This window comes from Hemitrygon akajei, chromosome 27 (assembly GCF_048418815.1).
Source record: "Hemitrygon akajei chromosome 27, sHemAka1.3, whole genome shotgun sequence".
In the NCBI taxonomy this organism is placed as follows: domain Eukaryota; kingdom Metazoa; phylum Chordata; class Chondrichthyes; order Myliobatiformes; family Dasyatidae; genus Hemitrygon; species Hemitrygon akajei.
In genome coordinates, this window is record NC_133150.1 from 23,117,251 (window position 1) to 23,142,438 (window position 25,188).

Here is a 25,188-nt window from a genome sequence, read left to right on the forward strand (position 1 = left end):
TTTGTTGTGTGTGTTTTTAAATGGATTTTATTGTGTTTCTTTGTTTTATGGCTGCCTGCAAGAAGACAAATCTCAAGGTTGTATGCAGTGTACATAGTTTGATAAGAAATGTACTTCGAACTTTTCAATGTAAACATCACTAAAAAGGTGGTTTAAAGTTTTTCCTGTGCAGGTCAGAGACTGGGATAATAGAGGGGGCGCTAACTGGAATGGTTGACCAGATTAAAATCATAAAAACTTTAAAAATTTTAAGATGCCGTGAAGTTTTTTTTTGCTTTAATAACCTTATAGCGTTTTCTAGAAGGGTGCATTTGAAAAAGTCAGTTTGCTGGGTGGGTAGTGTCCACCGTGATTTTACCTGCCTGCTTGTTTGATGTGCATACTTATAAGTCCTGCAGTGATGGTAGACTGCAGACAATGACCTTTCCTGCTGACCTGACAGTTTGCTGTAGTTTTTGTATATCGGGAGAGGGTGCTCACAGAGCAAAGATAACAGAGTGCAGGATTCAATGACAGAAGGAAGCAAATGGAGAATTGATTGTGCACGTACAAAAGCATAGAATTTGGAAGTCAGCTAGCTAATTGTAAAGTGTTTCAAAGTACAGCAGAATGCAAGCATTGAAGAACTAATATATTTAATTTCAGGTGGACAGCTGTCACGGTCGAAACGACATCCTTAAAGTATTTCGCATCTTGGTAGAAAGATTTTCAAGTAGAGGAAATATGGCCTATAAAAATTTCTAGAACATAATATTCTTAGGATTTCATAGATGTTCTGCATTAGCAAGAAAACTTAATGCTAGTTTTCCAGCTTCCCAGCTACATCCTTCCTTTCTTAGGATCTAAACTGCTTAACCTGTCAATAGCTCAGTTTCACTCAATATACAGTATACACTACGATGCAGATGAACAAGTGTAAAATTAATTCAGCGTTCACTAATAGAAGCTCCGTTAATTTTAAATATTTGGCACTGTCATAACTATTCAGCATGAGATTATGATTAATTTATTCATACTGTTCAGCAATACTGTAATTACTTTGAAAGAACATTATAAGACTTCAAAGGAACTGCACAAATCTCCACTAACTATCATGTTTAAGCCAAAAGTGAAGATCATAAATTTTCTGTTGCATGGAATTAAATTATGTTAATCTATTGGAAATAATTTTATGGACACATTTGTAAATGAGTATTCAAAAGCAACACAGCTATGAATGGCAAAAAAATGAAACAGTTAATTTGTTATTAAAGGAACACCATGTTTCAGTTAATACTTTGTTTCGATGTTATGAAAAACATCCATGATATAGTTGAACATTTAAAATAAAACTAGTGTTCAACTGGCGATTTAGCCTGTTATAAACTTTAAATTTTTATGAAGTGTGAGTTACTCTTCCAATCAACATCCATACGCTCATCGCCTTTGTTAAGCATGTAAAATTTATCATCTCCCAAGATCATTAAACATTAATTATTGGAATCAGTTATCCTCAGGGATAACAGGAGATGGATGTTTTCCTTCATAGCATTCTATTTTTCAAATTTTTCAAAATAAATTTATTATCAATGTACAATCTATGTCACTATTTTATCAAAGTGCATCTTTCAGTTCAGATAAAAGTTTAAATCAATCATTAAGAGCATGGTTTTATCCAAAAATCCCTTTTTAAACTAAAATGCGTTATCAATTTTAAAAAGAAATAAACTACAAAAGCTGTCAACGTAATGAAAAAAGGTAAATGACATGAATTTGTCTGCAACTACTCACTATTGTATGTATCCTTCTGCATGTGTTTTTACAGTGGATAGATTTAACCTCATATTTGAGTGAGCCAAAATGTTTCAAAATATTTTATGGATTCTTTTAATAATCGAAGTTCACATCCCTGAAATATTCACCCAGTTCTCCATCTTCTTTGATGCTATTTGACCAAATGGATATTTCCAATATTTACCAAATGAACTGTTAAATTCAGCCAATGCCAATAATGCTTTACATGAATATTTTGCAACAAAATGCTGAAAGCTCCCTCCGAGATTTCATGAAGTGCAGGTGGGGGAGAAAATCTGGCTGAGTGTTGTTATAACAACAAATTTCACTCAATGTCGGCAACACCAAAGATTTTAGACTTCAGGAGAGGGAAACTGGAGGACCGTGAGCTGGTTCTCATCAGAGGATTAGAGGTGGAGAGTGTCAGCAACTTTAAATTCCTGGGTATTAGTAATTCAGAGGACCTTTCTGGACCCAGCACTTTAAGTGCAATTGCATAGAGAGCAATGCTGTCCCTCTACTTCCTTAGAAGCTTGTGGAGATTCGGTATAACATCTAAAACATTGACAAACTTCTACAGATGTGCAGTGGAGAGTATTTTGGCAGCCTGTTATGGAAACGTCAATGCCTTTGAATGGAAAATCCTACAACAAATCGATGATTTGGCTCAGTACATCATGGGTAAAGCCCTCCCAATCATTGAACACATCTACATGAAACACTGTCTTAGGAAAGTAGCATCCATCATCAGACATCCCCACCACCTGGGTCATGCTCTCTTTTCGTAGCTGTCATCAGGTTGAAAGTACAGAAGCCTCAGGACTCGAACAACTGGTTTCAAGAACTGTTACTACTCTTGAACCATCAGGATCTTGAATAAAAGGGCATAACTTCTCTCAACTTCACTGGCCCATCATTGCAATGTTCGCACAACCAATGATCTCACTTCAAAGACATTTTTATTTCATGTTATCGTTATTTATGTTTCTCACCCTCTGCATGCCACCTTGGCTGAACAGAGGAGCACTTTAAATAATAAGCTAAGACAATTGTGCTGCTCCAAAGAGTGCGATATGAGATCATTCTTACCCTTGGCCATCAGGCTCCATATTGAGCCAACCTATAGCCAGAGGAATATGACCCCCCCCCCACCCCCCCGCTACACTGTTTGAGGTACCTTTTTTTTATTTTTTCTTCTCTTCTAATATTTGTATATTTGTGCACTTGTAAAGCTACTGTGACACTGTAATTTCGTTTAGGATCAATAAAGTATCTATCTTTTGCTATTTATTTATATTGTATTTGCATAGTTTGGTGCCTTCTGTACTCTGGTTGATCTTTCACTGATCCTGTTATAGTTACTAATCTATGAATTTGCTGAGTATGTCCACAAAAAATGAATCTCAGGGTTGTATATGATGACATATATGCACTTTGATCATAACAGTTACTTTGAACTTTAAGCTTTGCTCCTCTATTTGCTTCTTAAATGATAATCAACCACTTCCTCTGGCAGCTCATACCATATACTCACCACCTTCTGTGTAGGGAAAAAAGTTACATCTCAGGTTCCTTTTAAATCTTACCCCTCTCACTCTAAACTTACCCTGAGTAAAATAAATGTTACCATCCACCCTGTCTGTACCTCTTAATTTTAAACACTTCCATAAAGTTACCCCTTATTCTCATGCAATCCAAGAAATAAAAGCCTAGCCTGGCCAGCCTCTCCCTATAACTCAAGCCCTCTATTCCTGTAAATCTTCTCTGCACTCTTTCCAATTTAACCATGTCAACTTATGGGTCGACCAAAACTGTACATAGTACTCCAAGTGCAGCCTCACCAAAGACTAACACAACTGCATCATAATATCCCAGTTTCTTTACTCAAATGTTTTGACTATTGAAGGACAGTGCATGAAACGCCTTTTTCACCACCCTGTTTTACATGTGACACCATTTTTAAGGAACATGCCTTCTTCTCATTACTACTATCTGGAAGGAAGTACAGGAGCCTTAAGACCTACACTCAACTAGTTAGGAACAGATTTTTCCCCTTTGCCATCAAATTTCTTAACTGCCCATGAGTAGACTTTGTTATACTTTTATCCAACCCCCCACTATTTTGTTGTTGTTACAGTATCATATTATTTAGAGATACAGCATACATTTCTGGCCTAATTCGTAATTTAAAGTAATTTTCCATCTTTGCACTGCAATGCTGCAATAAAACAACATATTTCATGGCATATAAGTTACTGAGTGTATTTTTGGGGGCAGAATTTGCTGGTTAACTTCTTCAGTTATATTGAGAATAAGAACTGAGGAGCTCAAACTGAGAAGACACAGATTGGATTTGCTTGTACAAGTTTCTAGCTATGTCTGATTCCCATTACCACAATTTAAATTCTTGTATGCAAAGATGGAAATGCTTTAGTTAGTCTTCCTTCCATCTTCTCTCTTCTCTTGTGACTGTCGTAGTATCTCTCACACTTAAGGTCACATACTTGAATTTTGAATCACCTATTTAATAAAAAACTGCAACAAAGAGCAATGGAATAGATGGGATTCAATCCAAAGTTCACAAAGGAATTGTGTTTGTCATGGTTTTCATTCACTTCCACAATACTCAGCTGAAATTAGAAACCAGAACTTGGAGAAAATGGAACCTTACAAATCTTGTACTAATTTAAAATACTATTGCCATAGCAGCTTACTAGCATTACACAGCTTCTATATACAAGTAAATGTTCCACTATAAAATCAAGTCAAACATAAACACAGTACAACAGTTTGGCTGACGATGTCAATAAATCATGCATTTAAAAGTTTCAAATTTTTGCATACTATTTAATTGAATGGTTCAGGTTGCAAAGAAGTTTAAAACAATTGACAACTTCCTGTGAAACTAAGGCATAAAATATAGATTCATGTGCAAACTCACCCTAAACTAATAGCATGTCAAGTGAGTATCAAACTTATTTTCTGGTTAATCAATTTTCTACCATTGATCAGATTTCACTGATAGAAGAGACACTTCATGATGAAATAAACTGGATTTGATTTTTTATTATTAAAATCAGCAGTAAATAGGATGATATTCCAAATAACAGCACAAAAAAAGCTAAATTTTACTAGTATATCTACTCATCCTAGCATGAATAAAATGTATTTCCATAAACAAGTTTACACCCTACATTAACAATGACACTTTGACAAATCAAGAAGAATAGCTAGTATTCTGGTGAGGAATCCAAGCTGTCAATAATATCTTCCAGACTCACCATCAATTCTGCTGATGAGTTCTTCAAGTGCTTTTACTTTCTTCTGAATCCCTGGTTGTGCAAAAGTGTAATTGTCCTTCAAGAAAACAAAAAGTAATTTGCTTAGTAATAATAGATGATCAAATCATTACCAAAAAGGATCTATTTTTAATTGTCAAAATGAAAAAAAGGTGTTATAACCTGCACCTGAAACTTAGCCCTCCATACCCCTCCTATGTATTTACCCAAATGTCTCTTACGTTGAAATCGATCCCTCATCCAACACTTGCGCTGTCTGCTCATTTCATACTCTCATCGCTATCTAAATAAAGTTTCTCCTCATGTTCCCCTTAAATGTTTTACCTTTCACCTTAATCCATGACCTCTCATTCCAGTCTCACCTAACCTCAGTGGAAAAAGCTTGCTTGCATTTATCCTGTCTATACCCCTCAACTTTGTATACCTTTATTAAATATCCCCTCAGTCTTCTATATTCCAAGGATTAAGTGCTAACCTATTCAACCTTTCCTATAATTAAAGCCCTCAAGTACCGACAACATCCTTGTAAATTTCCTATGCATCCTTTCAATCTTATTTACATCGTTCCTGTAAGTAAGTAATCAAAACTGCAAATACTCTAATGCAATACTCCAATTTAGGCATCACCAATGCTTTATACAATTTCAACATAACATCCAACTCCTGTAATCAATACACTGGCCTATGAAGGCCAATGCACCAAAAGCTTTCTTTACAATCTTATTGTCATGTGACACCACTTTCAAGGAATTAGGGATCAGTATTCCCAGATCACTCAATTCTAATATTCTTCTCAGTGCCTTATCACTGACCGCATAAGAGCTACCCTGGCTGGACCTTCCAAAGTGCAACACCTTATACCTGTCTGCATTAAATTCCACCTGCCATTTTTCAGCTCGTTTCAGCAGCTGGTCCATATCCCGCTACAAGCTTTGATAGACTTCCTCGCTGTCCACCACACCCCAAATCTTGATGTTATCTGCAAATTTGCTGACCCAGTTAACCACATTATCATCCAGTTCATTGATGTAAATGACAAGCAACAATGGACCTAACACCGATCCCTGCGACACACCGCTAGTGACAGCCTCTAAGCAGAAAGGTAGCCATCTACAACCATTCTCTGGCATCTTCCATGAAGCCAATGCCCAATCCAATTTACAAACTTATCTTGCATGATAAGTGACTGAACCTTCTTAACCAACCTCCCATGTGGGATCTTGTCAAAGGCCTTGCTAGTCTATGTAGAAAACATCTACTACCTTGCCACACACAAAGCAATGTTGACTATACCTAATTAGACCCTGTCTATCCAAATATATATATATGTGATCCCTTAACAATACCTTCCAATAACTTTCTCACTACTGATGTCAAGCTCACTGGCCTATAATTTTCTGGCCTATTCTTAAAGCCTTTCCTAAACAGCACATCAACATTAGCTATCCTCCAATTCTCCAGCACCTCACCTGAGGCTGAGGATGTTTTAAATATCTCTGCTAAGGCCCCTGCTATTTCTGTACTAGCCTCCCAAAGAGATCAAGGGAACACATTGTCACACCCTTGGGATTTATCCACTCTAGTTTGTCTCAAGACAGCAACGACCTCCTCTTCTGTAATCTGTATAGGATTCGTGACCTTGTTGTTGCGTTGCCTCACATCTATCGACACTGTGTCTGTCTCCCGAGTAAATACCATGGTAAAAAATCCACTTAAGATCTCCCCCATCTCTTTCAGCTCCGCACAGAGATCTTCCAGAGGACAAATTTTATCCCTTGATATATCTGTAGAATATCTTTTGCTCATATATATCTGTAAAAGCCCTTATGCTCTAATCTAGGAAACATCCCGGTGTGAGACTAGGATGTCATACTTCACAAAAAGGCTATCAAAAATCTAGAACTTCCTTCACTCAAAAGTAAGTTCAATTGCAAATATACAGAGATAGGCCAATGTTCATTGGCCAAAGAGTCCAGCAATGGAGATGGGATTATGAAAAAGATCACAGATGATGTACAGTAACTACATAACAGTAAAAGATTGAGGAACTTATTCTGATTGAATGATTCCAAACATAATTTTATTTTCATTGTTTCAATCTAAACCTATGAGCAAAATATCATCACTTCATGCAATCATGTGTCTACAGTTAATAAACATTCTTCTTTAAAAGCTTTAATTCCTGATTCAGTCTGATGCTCCATAAGATCCTTATTACATTTTTTTGAGAGTTGGCGAACAAATCGCTATTTTTAGGCTTTAGCTACTTAGTAGATGCATTGAATAATGAATCAAAAGCAAAGCAATATAAGGCAGACCTCTTGTCCAAATGGATCAAATTATCAAAAAATCTGAGCGAAATCATGAAAGAAAATGTATTATAGGTGTCAGTATACTCTTGAATAACATCGATCACTTATTTCATATAAAATACTTGAATGGCATTGGCAAAAACAAGGGTTAAGAAGAATCTAAATCACAATATCTTGAAAGTTGAGTTTTGGGGGGGGGGGCAGAGAGACCCACAATGGGTGTTTTTAGCTATCTAATCAGTACTAGAATTAAAACACAGAACACAATTCACTACATAATTTTATGACTTGTCCGATACATTAAGCCTCAATTACTTTTCTGGAGATCCATTCCAAAATTGCACATCATCTTCTGAGTGAAGTAGCTATATTGATCCATTCATTCATTTTCCCTTTTCTAAGCTGCATTCCCTGAAACTTCGCTGTTCTTCTCAGAACCTTGTTGTTTTTGTACATAAAACAGTACAGTATAGCACAGGAACAAGCCTCTTATGTTTGCACCAACCACCTATCTTCTCATGGTTCACATCTCCCCATTTCCCACCTGTATATGTATTTGCCTTCTCTGGCAGTGTACACGATACATCAACCACTTTGTATGTAAAAAATAGTCTTACCAATATCAAACTTTCCTTCTCTCACTTTAAAACTAAGCCCTTCAAGATTTGACATCCCCACCGTGGGAAAAAGACTTGCTATCCTATCTATGCCTCTCATAATTTTACATACTTTTATCAGGTGGCTTTTCAGCCTTCAATGCTCCAGGGAAAATAAGGTTTGTCCAACTTCTACTTACAGCTTATATGTTCTAATCCAGGAAACATCCCAATGAAACTCGGCAATATTTTCTCCAAATCCTCCAATCTATCCTATGGTCTGGTGACTAAAATTGCACACAATATTCCAAATGTGATCTCAACAACGTATTATACAGCTGCCACACAACTTTTCAAGTTGCCAATTTCAGGGAGCAGAACACTTGCACCCCCAAGTTCCCCCTGTAGGTCAATATCCCTGAAGGTCTTGCATTACTTCATCTTGCACTTGACTTTCTGAAATGTAGCACTTCACATTTGTCAGGATTGAGCTCCATCTGATATTTCTGTGCCCATAATTTCAATCTGTATCATTAGTAAACACTGACAAATTTCCATATTATCCACAAAATCCAACACGTAATGTATTCTAATATACTCAAATAACTACTATATATTAAGAACAATAGAAATGCTAGCACTGATCCTTGGTCACAGGCCTCTAGTCAGGAAAACCCTATGACCAAGCTAATTTTGAATCCAATTTACCAACTCCATGCAACTTAAAATTCTAGACCAGCCTTTAAGAAGGGACTTTATCAAATGCTTAACTAAGGTTGACAGAGAAAACATCAACTGTCATACCCCCATCAATCAACTTCATTACTGCCCAAAAATTACAATCAAATTTTAAAGACTGGACCTCACCCACACGAAGTCAAACACCTGTTGAGATACAATGGTTTCAAAGTCAGAAACTGAAATGTATTACACATTGAAGATGCAGCTCATTGATATGCGGGAGGGGAAGAAAAATATAACATCTCTTATTGCAGAGAACTGAATAAGCCAAATGACCTTCTGTGGCCCAATCAATATACTGAAAGCTTATGAAGGCGGCACCTGGATATCGAATAATTTTGAAGACACTTCGATATAGAGTTATTTTTACCCAATTATGCCTGATGAGATAGGAATGCAAGATATCCAGTTGACAAAAAACTTTAACATATAGCTAAGACTCAAATGAAAAATTTGAGCAAACTAATCAGACCCAATGAAACAGCAAAATGAAGGATTTCCAAGGATCAGTCATGGAATGGGTGGTGGGATGGTAGCTGAATAAAGTTTGAAACCAACTGGTTTATCACTTTGGATAACAATTTTACCTGTATTCCATCCAATAGCTTGCTCATACACCAGAAACTATCAGCCTCAATGTTCCGTTGCACGTCTTCAGACAGATTTGTTACATCAAAATTTTCTACATCCTCTTCTGCAATGATAAAAATGAAAAAAAAAACTTCTACAGTTAACCCATGTTTTAAAAAAATCCTAATTTGTACACAAGGAAACTAAGGGGTTTAAAAAATATAACATTCTTTGAAGCAGGTTATTTTACAGTACAGTGGAAAAATTAATAAATTACACAAATGAAATAGCTGCTGGTGTCATATTCCCCAAGACCATTCAGAATAAATCTATCATGATAAGTGGAAATATCCTTATAAAGGTCATCAGCCTTCAAGATAATGAGCAGAAAAAAAGTGCAGATATTTAAGCAACAAACTATCAACTGGAGGAAATCAGCAAGTCCAACAGTATTTGTTTTGGGGTGGGGGGAGATCAACCTGCTTAGTTTCTCCAAGCAAGCTGATGGTTGCAATCTTCAAGTTAACTTAGCAATGAACAGGCAAAAAGAAACACTGTCAATTCTATAAGTCTGAAATAACACAGAAAATGTGAGTAATATTTAGAACACGAGTAGGCAAATGACAAAAAAGTTATTAAATAAATAATGCAAAGTTTGTTTCTCCTTCCAAATAGATGCTTTCTGACTTGCTGAGCATCTCTGACATTTGTTTTCACTTCAGACTTCTACAAAAGTTTCTTCAGTCTTTTTCATCTGGAGATGAAACTAACCACTCATATCAGTGGTGTAGTGGTTAGCATTATGCTTTAAAGTGCCAGCTGTAAGATGAGGTTTCAATTCCCATCATTGCCCATAAGGAGACTGCTCACTCTCCCTGTGATTGCGAGCGTTTTCTCTTGGTAACACACAAAATGATGCTGGAACTCAGAAGGCCAGGCAGCATCTATGGAAGAAAAGTTCAGTCGATGTTTTGGGCCGAAACCCTTCGGCAGGACTGGAGAAAAGCGCTGAGAGTAGATTTGAAGGGTGGGGGAGGGGAGAAAGAAACAGCAGGTGATAGGTGAAACTTGGATAAGGCCACATTTAGGTTGGAGGAACAACATTTCACATTCCATTTGAGTAGCCTCCAACCTTATGGCATGAACATTGATTTCTCAAGCTTCCAGTAATGCCTACCCCCCCCCCCTTCACCATTTCCCATCCTCTTATCCCTCCCTCATATTATCTCCTTGCCCGCCCATCACCTCCCTCTGGTGCTCCTCCCCCCTCACCTCTTTTTCTTTTTCCCAGGGCCTTCTGTCTCCTTCTCTGATCAACTTCCTAGCTCTTTGCTTCATCCCTCCCCCTCCAAGTTTCACCTATCGTCTGGCATTTCTCTCTCCCTTCCCTCCACCTTTCAAATCTATTCCTCAGCTTTTTCTTCCCCAGTCCTGCCAAAGGGTTTCAGCCCGAAACTGCAACTGTACTTTTTTCCATCAACGCTGCCTGGCCTGCTGAATTCCTCTAGTATTTTGTGTGTGTTGCTCGGATTTCCAGCAACTGCGGATTTTCTCGTTTCTTCTTGGTGCTTGTTTTCTCCCACATTTCAAAGGTGTATGGTTTAGAGTTAATAAGTTGTAGCAGGCTATATTGGGGGAAGAAGCATTGGCAACACTTACTGTCTCCCTCCAGCACATCTCAGACTTTGTTAGATGCTGAAGCAAATGATGCATTTCACTGTGTTCTGATGCTTTGATGTACAAGTGACAAATAAAGCTAATCTTTTACCTATTCAGAGTAGCCTTTTGTCGCCCCAAAGGTTTTAAGCATTCAACTCTGTTAAATATTGTAAGCACTTTTATTTGAACAATGAAAATTTTCTCCTTGGTCACATATAATTTCAAAAACATTGCAATCTGACTAGAATCAGCTATTCTTTTGTAGCTTATTTTGGCATTTCATCCAAAAAAAAGTAACACCAAGCACAATATCATTACACAGAGGAATGCACAAATCTACCAGGTAAAGATTATTTAGCTCACAGGAGCCACACTTTCTACCACATACAATCAAGTAGAGATCTATTACCTAATGGCCCCTGTGCAAAAATAGTACCTTTGGTAATCTAAAACACTGATTTTTGATTTTACTAACTAAAGATTCACATCCTCCATCATTGTCTATTCTGAACTTGAATTCCAAGAAAACCCTTTCGATTGGCATTCTTCTATTTTTAGATACTACAGCTAAACTCCAAATTGATATTCCTAAAACATTTGAGAGATTAATCAACTCCCTATGCACCTAAGTATATGATTATTGTACAGACTGAGATATCTTCTAACAAGATGTATGCACAATGATTGATAACAGGATGCCAGAGTCCCCATTGTTTAGGCAGTCCAGCATAATTCATTTTAATGAGACAATGCTACATAAAACAAACAGATACAGGTTGAAACTAGCTAACATGGATATGCAGTATTTAGTTAATATCAACTAATAATGAATACACTGTGCAGAGTCTGCAGATGGAATATGTAACGATTTTAAAATTGTGCAAGATGACTTGTACAAGATCATCATATGAAGTACAGTCTTACCAATGAAATCAACAACTTGTCCATGAAAGTGGAATTCTTTCATTAAGCAGTATCAGTTCTTAGTGCTGCCATTTACCCTAATTTCTCCTTGCACCCACTCCTACCTCCCACTGAGGCAAAATCAAGTTTATTGAACACATCTCTATAAGATCATCATCACCATGTTGGTCATTCATTAATCCATTAATCAATTCCATTACAATTACAGTTACTTTGTTTTGTTCTATGCTGGACAAGTATTCAGCACTTGACACTAGTAGTATTTCAGCTCCCCTCGCCTTACTTGACCTTACATTGCAAATATTGGTACTTATTTTACTCCCCACAATAAAAAAAGATTTCAGCTTTCTCCCACACTAACCTGTCAATCCCATAAAAAAACAGTCATCGCCATGTAACATTCATAAATTCCAGTCTACAATCGTGAGCAAGCCTGAATGCCCCTGAAGTTACACGCCATACAAATGCAGCTGTAAAACTGGGTTTCCTTATGACATTCCTCTTGCTGCTCTTTTACTGCAGGTTACAGATCTTGAGCTGGATGAAATGAAGGTGTTGCAAGAGTAATATAATATTGTGACGATATTGGCAAGCAGGAAGTATATTTCTTTAAACTTTATAGTACCTACATCAAAATAAGTTATGGATCATGAGGAAGATAAGAATACGAAGAGGATTAGGTACAATCCTCCAAATTTCCAAAGAAGAGCAGCCATCACAATAATGGGTCGTACTATATCCTGCATGGGGAAAGATGCACAGGCACTCCACCATCTGCTCAACCTTACTTTTCGCAGCCTCTGTACAGCAAGAAATAAATTATGATGCACCTGTTTTTGTAAACGATTTCTGTAAAGTAATTTATATTCTTGCAGCGTAATACCTTTGGTTCAACTGCTAGCACTGACTTCTCTGGCAATCAATTCCAATTCCTCCTGAACATTTAAGGGCCTCCTGGTTAGCGTTGGGCGGATGTAATCATCAGCATGAAACTCTCCCAGATGCCTATAATGCAATTAAATTCAACTGTTCATCAGAACCACTGCAGCTGTTTTCAGGAATTATCAAATTTATCCTCCTTGAAATAGGATAATTAAATATTCTTCAGTAGCATTAGTCTCTACAATCACCAGTCTAAAAGCACAGATTATTTTGGATCAGCAAATTTGGTATATGGAAATCAATACTGTATTATTATGTTGCTTTTGACTATCAGGTCAAACCTTAGCCCAGCATCCCAACTTTGCTATGATGAGCCAATATTTTTATTTTCGAGGATTTTTCCTGCTTCTTTTGAAGCTTCTTGGAGCTTAATTTGTCTATGAAATCATCTCACTGATCTTAAAAATACTATTAACTGACATTGTAAAAGGCGACATTTCAAGTACAAGCACCTTCCTTTGAAAATCAACATCAATCCCCCCCCCTCAAAGATTCATGATTAATCCCATACTTCCTGTCCCAACTTCCCCCTCCCCACAAATTGCACTGTTTTGTTTTCACTAATGTGATTAGGAAATTATCATTAACCTACAACATAATTCTATTTTTGCACATTACAGCATTGTACATGCCCTTTGACCCCCAATCTTGTGCCAATCTTTTAACTTTACTCAAGGATCGAATTGTGGGCTTCCTACATAGCCCATACCCTCCATTTTTCTTTCATCCATGTGCCTCTCTAAGCTCCTAATTTATCAGCCACAGTCACCACCTCATGCTGACACTATGGATAGTCTAGTAGATATGGAAGTAGATTGCCAAGCCTTTCTTCCATGCAGATACTGCTGCTGCCCAGGTTGGGACCCAGCTGGATTCAAAGTCATCACTATTGGTGAATGCAGAGAAGGCACCTGACAACAACTCATATGAAGCACAGGAAATCCACATCACAGAGCCCACAGAATCTGTCATGCCCAGGAATCCATGTTATTTTACTAATACACAAGACTCATTTATGATTTCACTGTATGAAAATCTGTTTCAGGTTCTATCTAACTTTCAAGATGTGAAATATTATGACATAATAACTATGCATTACATATTCATAACAAGAAGAAACAACTATATTGTGACCCTTTAAAGACTACTGTTACAAACATTGTCTGAATGCTATATATAATTCGACTCCGTTTTCAAGTTAATGGGAAGAACCAGTGCATTCTCAAGCATAAATCAACATTTTAGAAACAAAATAACCAGAACAAATTCATTGGCAAGATTTTGTGTAATTACAGCAGAATCACTTTTTTTTTTGCATTAATCACTCAACAAAGTCCTAGCAACTGCAAAATATACAGCTAACCAATTACAACCAATAATTCAGTACTACTCCAGACACTCTGCTGCTTGCAGTCATCTCACAGAATCATTAATTATCCTAATGTGAATTTAAGCAATGTTAAGTCCCAACGTTATAGATTTTGAGAAGGCTTTGCTTTGTTATCAGACATACACACTTCAAAAAAGCATGTCATGTTTACTGAGTAAAATGTGATTCTAAAATATGTATTAATGACTGAAATAGTTCAAAATGTTCATTTTTTTAAAAAATCTGTAAATGTTTACATGATATTTGAGGTTCTTAATCATTTCTGTAACTTTATTTATGCTCTGCTATCTGGGCACAGCTGAGGATGATTGCATTTTATGCCTATCCCTAAATGTGCTTAAGAAATTGGAGGGGAACCACTTACTGACTTGCTGCAGTCCTTCTAACAAAGGTACTTGTCCAATGCTGCTCAGTAGGGAAATTTCAGGATATATTGATCCAGAGACCAAGAAGGGCTGGTAGTTGCTTCAAAGTCAAGATCATTTGTGACTTGGAAGGAAACTTACAGCTAATGATTTTCCCATGCGCCTGATGCCATAATCCGTGTCTTGAGTCAAGCCAAGTCACTTTTATTGTCATTTCGACCATAACTGCTGGTAAAAATGTAAAAATGAGACAATGTTTTTCAGGACTATGGCGTTACATGACACAGTACAAAAACTAGACTGAACTACATAAAAAAAAACACAGAGAAAGCTACACTAGACTACAGACCTACACAGGACTAAATAAAGTGCACAAAAACAGTGCAGGCATTACAATAAATAATAAACAGGACAATAGGGCAAGGTGTCAGTCCAGGATTTGGGTATTGAGGAGTCTGATAGCTTGGGGGAAGAAACTGTTAGACAGTCTATGAGATAACTATAGGTATGGCTTGGGTGAGTAAGAGTCGTGTATTTTTTGATGGTACACACAAGTAGAGGAGGAATGACTGTTTAGGGTGGCAGATATGGCACCCATTATACTTTACACTGTCCTGAATGGTGTCAAGCTTAATTAGTTGCTGAGAGAGGCACATGAAGGGAACGTGTGCCTTGTGGCAGCCAAAGAAAGATCTCAAGAATCCCATCAAGCTCTGGGAGGACACTCTGCTGGTTTGAAGGAAAGACACTGGGCGCCAAGAACAAAGAAACAAAGTGAAGGGCAGGAAGGTCATGGATTTGACACCTGGTCAACGTGAGAACATAGCTGAGATAGCTTTACATTCGACTCTGACCTATCTCAAACCATCTGGAGAACAGAACAAGCAAATGAGAACGAAAATGTTTACGTAACTGACAGCTTGTGAAAGGGACAGTCTGATAAACTACAAAACCACAGGCACTCTGATAATTAAGTAACTGATGGTTGAGGTCATTATTGAATTGCACCAACTAGATTTTGGTATGATTAAGTAGGACATACTTCTATGGATAAAACTGGACTTCTGCCATACTGTTGACAATAAACTAAGCAATGGATGTAAGGTATGTGAAGAAATATATACAAAGTTGTCTGATGAGATAAATAGCAGTAATGACTACCGACACCAAGCAATGAAGAAGACAACCCTGAGTCTGGGGCTCTGAGAATAACAGCCTCAGTTCAAATCTAAGCCAAGTTCATCAAAAGTGGGTAATATTTGAATACGTGATGGGTTTTGGAAGTTGCAAAAGGATTAAGTAATTGTTTGAAACTATGTAGTGTATCTTTTGAACTATTTGAACTAATTACTACTAATAAGTAGGCAATGTCATTGTTCAATGCGTTTTATTGTGTGCTGCATTTAACTGGCAACAACTCTGTTGGAAGTGGTCATTCTTGATGTTGGCCAGTCTTGTTGCACCCTTTCATTTGCAGAGTTTATGACAGGTAAACAAAACTGAACGCTATGCAATCATCAGCCAACAACCAAACTTCTGATCCATTGAAGTTCATTGAAGATAATGATGACTGGACCTTGGATATGGCACTGAGAAACTGCTACAGTACTTAGCCTGAGTTGGGATAATTCAACTCCAGCAACAGCAATCTTCTTCATTTCCGCAGGGTTTGACTCCAGCCTTTAGAGTCTTTTTGATCCAATGAAAATTGACTTCAGTTTTACCAAAATGTGTCAAGTGCTGTTTTGATGTATAGAAAAGCTGTTCTCACCTCCGTTTTAGAATTTAAGGTTGGAGGATTCTTGAAGTCCTTTTGATGGTTGAATTTGGATTTTCTGCAACCAATCACATCTCAGAACTTTCTCTAGTTTTACCATGAGTGACATAAAACTGCACTAACTTTTGACTTCATACTGTCTACATTGTTCTTGCTCCAGTTTAAGTTTCTACTTTAAAGCAACATCAGCAATATAGCAATCTAAAACAATAAATCGGAGGAAAAATAGGCACTGTAATCACTAATTGTTCTACACTTCAAGCACACAATCTAAAGCAAATCATGTTTGAAACAACCTGGTTTATATCAAAACCAAAGTAATAATAATGACAAAAATAATGAAAAAGATTAAGGTGATACAATTTATAAGTATATGGAAGATTGGTATTATTTTTGAATTGCTCCCCCTGCTCAGTATTATGATAACATAAAGAGAATAGTCACATTTAATCAGAAAACAATATTTCTCTTTTGGTTTTGTATTTATTACTTTACTGACTTTCAAATTTATCAGAACTTTGACGGAAAATTGAATCTGGTTTATTATTCACGCAACTTTAACTCATGAAGTTTCAGAAGAATGATGTGTGGAATGGTTCTTTGAGATTTTTTTTTCAAGACATCACAACAATCTGGCTAAAGCTAGAATATAGACAAGGTAACAGCATAAGGATATATACACAAATATTGTGGGTTCTCAGCACATCAGGTTCCAATTAATGATTCTTCCAAGATGCTACCCAACTTGTTATCTCCAGCATTTTTTAACTCTTGATTTCCAGTATCTACTGTTTTTTATGCAATTCAATATCAATGCAGTATTGCTGGCTAGGATTTCTGACATATATGACACTACTTTCAATACTTGTGTAACAAATGTTGGTGCTTTAAGGCTATAAGGATTATTTATAGCATAATATAGGGCATAACTCTGCAACATTTATTTTAAAAATTTAATATTAAAATGTGGGAAAGTCATCTGGTGATTTAGAAATTTTTGTGCATGGCACCTGACCTGGTACATGTGACAGGGAAAAACTTAACATACTTACAAACAGCAACTGCCTCACTTCCGGTTCTATTTAATTGATGATGCTTTTCCTGCAAACTTTGGTCTCTTTACCTCTGCTACTAACTGGCTTACCCAAATCCACTTCTGCCTCTTTTGTTTTTCACCTTCTTTGGTCTCTGTAGTGCACCGTGAGTTGGTTTCGCTGGGTCCAAACTTCCATTAAGGCCTCAATACAAATATGAAATAAAAATCTCATTTCCAGAGGCATGTGGGGAGTGACTGCCCTTGACATAAAGTATGCATTTGAAAAATGTGACAACAAGGAGCCCCAGTTAACAGGATTCAAAGGAAAGACTCAGCTCTGGCTGGATGTTGAAGGCCAATTATCTCCGTTTCGGGATATTGCTGCAGGAACTCCTCAAGGCAATACCTTGCTTCATCAAAGATCTCCATGATAAGGTCAGAAGTGGGAACAGTTCCTTTCTATGCACAAGTTATCTGACAGTAAAGCAGACTACATGTGTATACAGAACACCAATATAACATTCAGGATGAGATGTAAAATAGAAAACAACCTCTCGCCAATATAAGTGCAAGAAAATTACCAACTCCTGCAGTTGCCACTCAACAGCTTTATCAATGTAATGCTCCCCTCTTCAACCTCCAGCACCTGGGGGATGGTGAGGAGGGGTGGAGGGTGGAAAGAAGTCACCAGCCACCATTGTGCAGAAACAGAACACCGATGCGATTATGATCATGTGATTGTGGCAAGCAGTCATGGCCAGTCTGTCAGGTGCTGAATAATTCACCTCTTGACTACCCGAAGTCTTACTACCACCTACAAGGTAGATTCAGACACATAAAAAAACAGTTTGGTAGGATGCAATTTGAATAGTTCAACACCATTTGGATAAAAGAATCTGCATCCCATTTAGCTCCCTAAAAATTCATCTCCTCCACTTCTAAAGCACCAAGTTAGCAGTGTGCATCATCTACCAAATGCATAGCAGCAACTTGTCAGGGCTTCTTCGACAGAATATCACAAATCTGAAAAATCTGTCACAAAATTAAGAGGGGGAGCGCTGGGAATGAAACACAGGAATGCCACCATTGTAGATCCCAAACACCATTTGTAAATGAATCAACTTTAATTTATTGCTGCAAGGTATAAATCCATGAAAGCTTTAACCGAGCAGCACAAAGGGAGTGCCCTCATTATATGCAGTGGTTCAATCCAGTAACCGAGAGGTGCCCTTGTCAGCAATGTTCATGCCAAATGAATGAAAAATGGCAAACAAAGATCTGTATATGGAAAGCACTTTGGACACTTCCCAAAGGTTTCTTTGGCTGGAATTGCAAACAAGCAACAAAGACAAACTGCTACTTAAGTAATGGGAAAGCAGCACAGGTCTGCATTATTAAAACAGAGTACCCAGCATAAGTGGTCTTGGCAATTTATCACATTTTTGTTAATATTATATTATCAACGAATGCTCCCTATCGAAAAGACACCTATTAATGTGAAGAAAAATGGGTATAAATAATGGGAAATATTTGCACTCACACAGCTGCTCCAATATGCAAAGACTGAAAACAACTATGCTTAATCTTTCATGTCCTTAGAGATTCCAAAGCTCTCCAAAGCCAAAGAATTACTTCTGAAATGCAGACATTACAATATTGTAAAGAACTGCAACCAATTTACACAAAACAAGTTTCTAAAATGTGTAATGACATAATGAAAATGAATTGAAAATAAATAGGATTCCTCATTTTCTTTATATTCCCTCAGAATGTCTGCACTTTACACTAATTAATTATTTCTGAAATCGCTTAATAAAGAGAGAGCAGAATGCATTTGTGCAAGGCTCACAAGCAGTAATGCAATTATGAACATAACCAAAGGGGAAAATATTCTGGCCACGAGGTAAATATTTAATTGTAGGCTGGGGAGATGACCCCAACAGACTCGTAGGTTTGATGTTGCTTCTCCTACCTGGAAGGACTGCTTGAGGCCCTGAATGGTGGAATGTAGGAAGGGCAAGGGACAGGTGTACCAGTTGTCCCATTTGCAGGGATAAGTGGCAAGTATCAGCAGGGGGAACAGCAGGGAGGAAATGAGTGGACAACGGAGTCACATAGAGAGCAATCCCTACAGAAAGCAAGGGTGGAGAGATATGCTTAGTGGTAGGATCCCACTGGAGATGGCAGTACTTCTGAAGAATGATATGTTGGATAGAAAAGATCTCCCAGTGGCTACCCTATTCCCCCATGTCTGTTCATGGCCTTCATTGGCAAAATGAGGTTAACCTCAGGTTGGAGGAGCGATATATCATATTCTGCCTGAGTGGTCTCCAACTTGATAACATGAACTTGGATTTCTTCAACTTCTGGTAATTTCTCCCCCTTCCTTCCTCCTCCCCTTTTCTGTTCCCCAATCTGGTTACCATCCCATTACTCCCCCCCTTGCTCCCCTTCCTCCTTTCCTTTCTTCCACTGTCCTCTATTAGATTCCTCCTTCTTTAGTCCATTACCTTTTCCATCTATCCCATCCCAGCTTCTTCCTTCTTTCCACCGCCCCTACCCTCCCTTCCCCTTCACCTGGTCTCAGCTATCATCTGCCAACTTCCCTTCCCTTCCCCTACCTATCTATTCTGCCTTCTGCCTCTTTCCTTTCCAGTCCTGAGGAACGGTCTCATCCTGAACCACCAACTGTTTGTTCCCCTCCATAGGTGCTGTTTAACCTGCTGAGTTTGTCCAATATTTTGTGTATGTTCTTCAACATTTCCAGCATCTGTAGAACCTCTTATGTTTAATTCCCTATTCTTTTCTGTTTACAGAATGAAACTACTAGTCAAAAGTGCAATTATTTCTAGTACATAAAGTACAGTACAAAAATTCAGATCTCAATAATACTGAAACCTTTATAAGCTCTGTTTCAAGCAGAAAATATATCATTAACTTTAAAAGAAAAACACCAGCACATCTTTTCTGATAACCTATAACTAGAAACAACCATAAAAGGAAACAGAATTTGTGGTGATCTGTTGTATAGAATTCAAAGGTCACTAATGCTATCCATATATATTACTAACATGGCTTGATCTCTACAAGATATTATCCATTATAAATTATGTTTTCTATAATTACTGTGAGGCAGAGTATATTGATCACAAAACCTGCATTCTGCCATCATTCCAGGCACCAGCCAAAATTTATGCAAACACTTTTTTTTGATGGGGTGGTTGGGAAACAATTTTCAGAATAAATCATGGTTATTTTCAAATAAGATCAAATGAACTCTTCCCCCATCTCTAGGGAAGGAGAAATTTAATCGCATGGATGATAGACTGGAAGTTACACACTATAATCACCAAAGTCTGAATTAAGTATATTGCTATCCACATCTTCAAGATTTCATAAAGTGCATTACAGTCAACAAAGTACTTGAAAGATTGAGTTACTTTCATAACAAAGGTAGCTGTAAGCCAATCTTTTGGTCAGTGCACCAAAACACCACAGAATCATATTAGTGCAATGAGAGGGTTAATAACAGATATTTTACTTGGGATGGAGTTGCCTGCTTAGTCCTCATAATGAGCATACATTTTTGTAAGTATACATAAGGTTTTGATTCACGATGTCTGTAAGGCCATGAAGCATGCAGATGTAAGGTATTAAGTAATGTGACAACTTGTTTTTTTTTTGAGATGAGCGAAGCCATTTCAGTTGGAAAGCAAAACATTGACTGTTAAGTTGACTTGTCAAATGTCATTTCCAGTACACAAGTATAAAGAACAAAATAATTATTACTCTGGATCCAATGTAACACAAAAAAGCCATAATATAATAAAGAAAGCAATTCTAGAAAAAAAATATAAATACATAAGATAGCTTATATGCACAGATTGATTGTATATCCATAAAATTACATTAGGTACAGGAGTGGTTATACATAAGATGACTCAGACAAGAAATGATAAAGAGTTGGTGTTTGTGGGGCAGCAGAAATTGGCCTTACTGTTTGGGGAAAGTAACTGTATGGTGGTCCTGGTGTGGTTGCTATGCAGCATCCTCCCTGATGGGAGAGAGACAAAGTTAATGAGCAGGGTGGGTGGAATCCTTCATGATCTTGCTGGCCTTTTTCCAGCACTTTCCTGTATACAAGTTTTTGATGGCAGGTAGGCTGGTGCCGCTGATGCATTGGGCAACTTTGACTACACATTGTAGATACTTCCTCTCTGTTGCAGTGCAGTTGTCCATGCAGCGATGCAGCTTGTTAGGATGATCTCTCCCACGTATCTACTGTAAGGAGTACTGATATACAAGGGCATCTTCGGGTGCATTCATGGCTCCCTGAAGGTGACTACACACAGAAAGGAAGGTAGCGAAGGCTCATTATGTACTTCCATTCATTAACTGAGACACTGAGGATAACAGTGAGAAGTTGTGTTGCACCAGTACAAAACTTTGGCAAGGCCGCATTTGAGCACTGCATTCAGTTCCAGTCACTAAATTACAGAAATCGTGTGGATGAGATTCACCAGGATGTTGCCTGGATTAGAGAGCTTTGGCTACAGTGAGAGGATGAACAAACATGGATTACTTTCTCCAGAGCATCAGAGGCTGGGAGATGATCTGATTGAAGTAAATACATTATAGGAGATAGAGTTCAGAGTCTTTCCATCAGTGTGTAAATATCATATACTAGTGGGCACAGATTTAAGATGAAGGGGAAACATTTGGAGGGGAATTATGGCCTTTTTTGTTTGAAATGGAGAGTTCTAAGTGCCTGAATGTTCTGTCGGGGGAGTAGTTAAACAGGTATGACATTTAAGGAGGATTTAAGCAGGTCTACGACAAATCGGGGAATGGAAGGATTTTAGGCCATGTGCAGGCAGATAGGATTAGTTCAAATTACTGTGATCAGCACAGAAATCTTGAGATGAATGATCTGTTCCTGCACTGTAACATTCTAGGTTCTAAAAGTTACAGATTAAGGAATTTTTGTAAATAAAATGCAAAATATTGGGCTGGGAAATCTGCCCACTGAGCCTGTGCCAGATTAAAGCTGGCATAAACACAAAGACTGCAGTGAAATCAATGGAAGAATGAACTCCCAGGTGAACTGTAAGTGGACCTCTTCCTTTGATTTAAAATAGCCCAGATGTATTTAATTGCCCTGAAATATATGTTTTTAAGTATTTTAAATACCTCAGTAATTTTATTTTTAAATACCGGTAATTGCCATTTTAAAAGTTTTTGGGTGTTTCTACCTGCTTGTGATTATTCAAAACATTCATAAATCTTTAACTTCAGTGATAGTTTGTGCGCCTTCAAGAAAAGCCCATCTGGTGAGTACAGCTTGCCACTTGAGCTGGGGGAAGCTCATCATTGCACAAAAAACTACACTGAGCTGATGTGCTGGGAACCATCTTCTTGCTAAAGAGCTTTTCCAAAATGCCTGGTAGTAGCAGCATTGTCCAAGAGCAGGCCGCCAACAACTTAAGGGTCACTGGTACATTTGCCATATAATTAAATGGGGGGTATTGAAAAAGTATCTTACCTTATATAACTTACTGAATTACTACATTAATAAAGAACACCAATCCAAATATTCCATTTGAATAATGACTACCTATCAAAACACTTCTGCTGTGTGACAAGCTTTGGGAATGCTGATATTGTAAGAAGCACAATATAATGTCACACCTCTATTCTTCTCTTTGAATTATACAGAAGTTTCCTCACAGTAGATCTATAATTAGTAATTTTAAAACACTTTATCCTACTTTGGACTTACTGTGATCGCATAGTTCAATTTAAAATATATGACTTTTGTCATTCTTTTACTTTTATGAGCATTGAGACAATATTCTGTCCCTGAAAGGCAAAGTGATTTTTGAAGCTGGTTCACATAAATTACAACACAATGATAACAGCAAATATTTTTACATAATACTTTGGAAGAAAATAAAAATGTTGTAAGTTTTTAAAAAACAAAGCTAAAGGTGTTAAAAAATCTAAACATTCTGGAGATATTCAGCTATAAAGCACTGGGCCAGAGATTTCTGACTTACTGCATATTCATAAAAATAACTCACTAGATCTTAATTAAACTTGCGCTAAAGTACGCTAATGTGCAATTTTGTTTTATTCATATGACACAAGACCATAAGATATTGGAGCAGAATTAGGCTTTTTGGCCCATCGAGTCTGCTCCACCATTTCATCATAGCTGATATAATTTTCCACTCAGCCCCAGTCTCCCGCCTTCTCCCTGTATCCCTTCATGCCCCGACCAATCAAGAATCTATCAACCTCTGCCTTAAATGTACATTAAGACTTGGCCTCCACAGTTGCCTGTGGCAAAGAATTCCAAAGATTTACCATTCTCTGGCTACAGAAATCCCTCCTCAACTCTGTTCTAAAAGGGCACTCCTCTATTCTGAAGCTGTCCATCCGGTCTTAGATTCTCCTACCATAGGAAACATCTTCTCCACATCCACTCTATCACAGCCTTTCACCATTCAATAGGTTTCAATGAGGTCACCCCTCATAAAAGTGCATTTGCCGCATCACAAAAAAGTCTGCAAATATCACATTACCAGGTTTTAAAAGAAGATTCCACTAAAAGAAAAACAATAATATAATTGTAACTAACAGGAAAAAGTGGCACAACACTTCATTAAATATCAATCCAGTTTTCCTGAGGGGCAGCTACAAACCCTTGCTGAACAGAGGTTGCTGAATAATTTTTTTTTAAATCAGATAAATCTTTTACTTCTGATTATTGGATTAGAAAACAGAAACTGAAGCACAAACAGAATTAAAACAAAAAGATTTGGAAAAGAGCCAAGAGATGTAGGCATCTTGTCTAGACTGTTGGGCGGCTGCTTTTTTTAAATGCTATGGCAAAATTAGACCCATGCAAGCAGAGACTATATCAAGGTTCCAGAATACATTGGGTAAGAAAGTTCTGCCTAGTTCTGATTTCAGTGTTTCAAAAAAAGGGTAAAAAGTTAAGAGGCTCTATGATGGAAAAAAAGTACCAAACTATAATATGTTCCCTTTTAAGAAAGGATGGAAGAACTGTCCATGGGCATTGGAGAAGAGGTTTCACTGAGATAAGCTGTTACCAATCTATGAGTACATAAGCATGGGTTATTTATTCAAAGATAAACTAAGAAAAAAAAAGTGCCTGTAATTAAATAGATACCAGACTGATATTCTTTCCACTAAAATACCCTAAACAGAGCAGAAATAAATCCATTACTAATGTGGGAACCACAACTCTTTCACAGATGGGCCAGATGGTGATTGACAGAATATACAGGTTGGTTGCTTGTGTCGCAGTGCACTCCCTTCATTACTTGCACAGGGCTTCAGATTGCTGCAACCTTTAAGCTTTAAAAACATCCCTGAATCTTTTAATTTGCATCTGTTAATTACCTCAAATGACAGAACATGGAATGAGATGCAAATTCCCCACTGGCTTCAGCGTACCAGCACAGCCTTTGGAGGACTAAGGGAAAGAAGTATTTGAAATTCAAGAACTTGGATCTGCCACATAAGTTGTGATTTATAGGGCAGCAGTGTTCACTTCTCTCTATGGATCTGAGACCCAGAACACTAGGGGCTGGGAATGCATCACCTATGGCAAACCAATGTCAAGGGTTTTTCCCAAGCCACCATCCCCAGCACTGCAGCCCAAGTTACCCCCAGTCAATGTTAAAGAATGTTGTAGAACAGAGACCGAGGAGTATAGAGCTCCCTGAAAGTGGAGACACAGACCGGCAGGGTGGTGAATGTATTTCACACAAAATGC

The 25,188-nt window shown here is 37.6% G+C and overlaps 1 protein-coding gene across 5 annotated transcripts in view; it reads right to left on the bottom strand.

The window, feature by feature from the left end:
* LOC140717185 (TBC1 domain family member 22B-like) overlaps positions 1-25,188 on the bottom strand; it is a 339,243-nt gene that overhangs the window by 99,789 nt on the left and 214,266 nt on the right. For all 5 annotated transcript variants that reach the window (XM_073030478.1, XM_073030479.1, XM_073030477.1 and 2 more), the window contains 2 exons: positions 9,309-9,415; positions 5,055-5,130 (listed from right to left, as the gene is read on the bottom strand). In XM_073030478.1, coding sequence (XP_072886579.1) covers positions 5,055-5,130; positions 9,309-9,415 — 183 coding nt within the window. The remainder of the gene's footprint in view (positions 1-5,054; positions 5,131-9,308; positions 9,416-25,188) is intronic.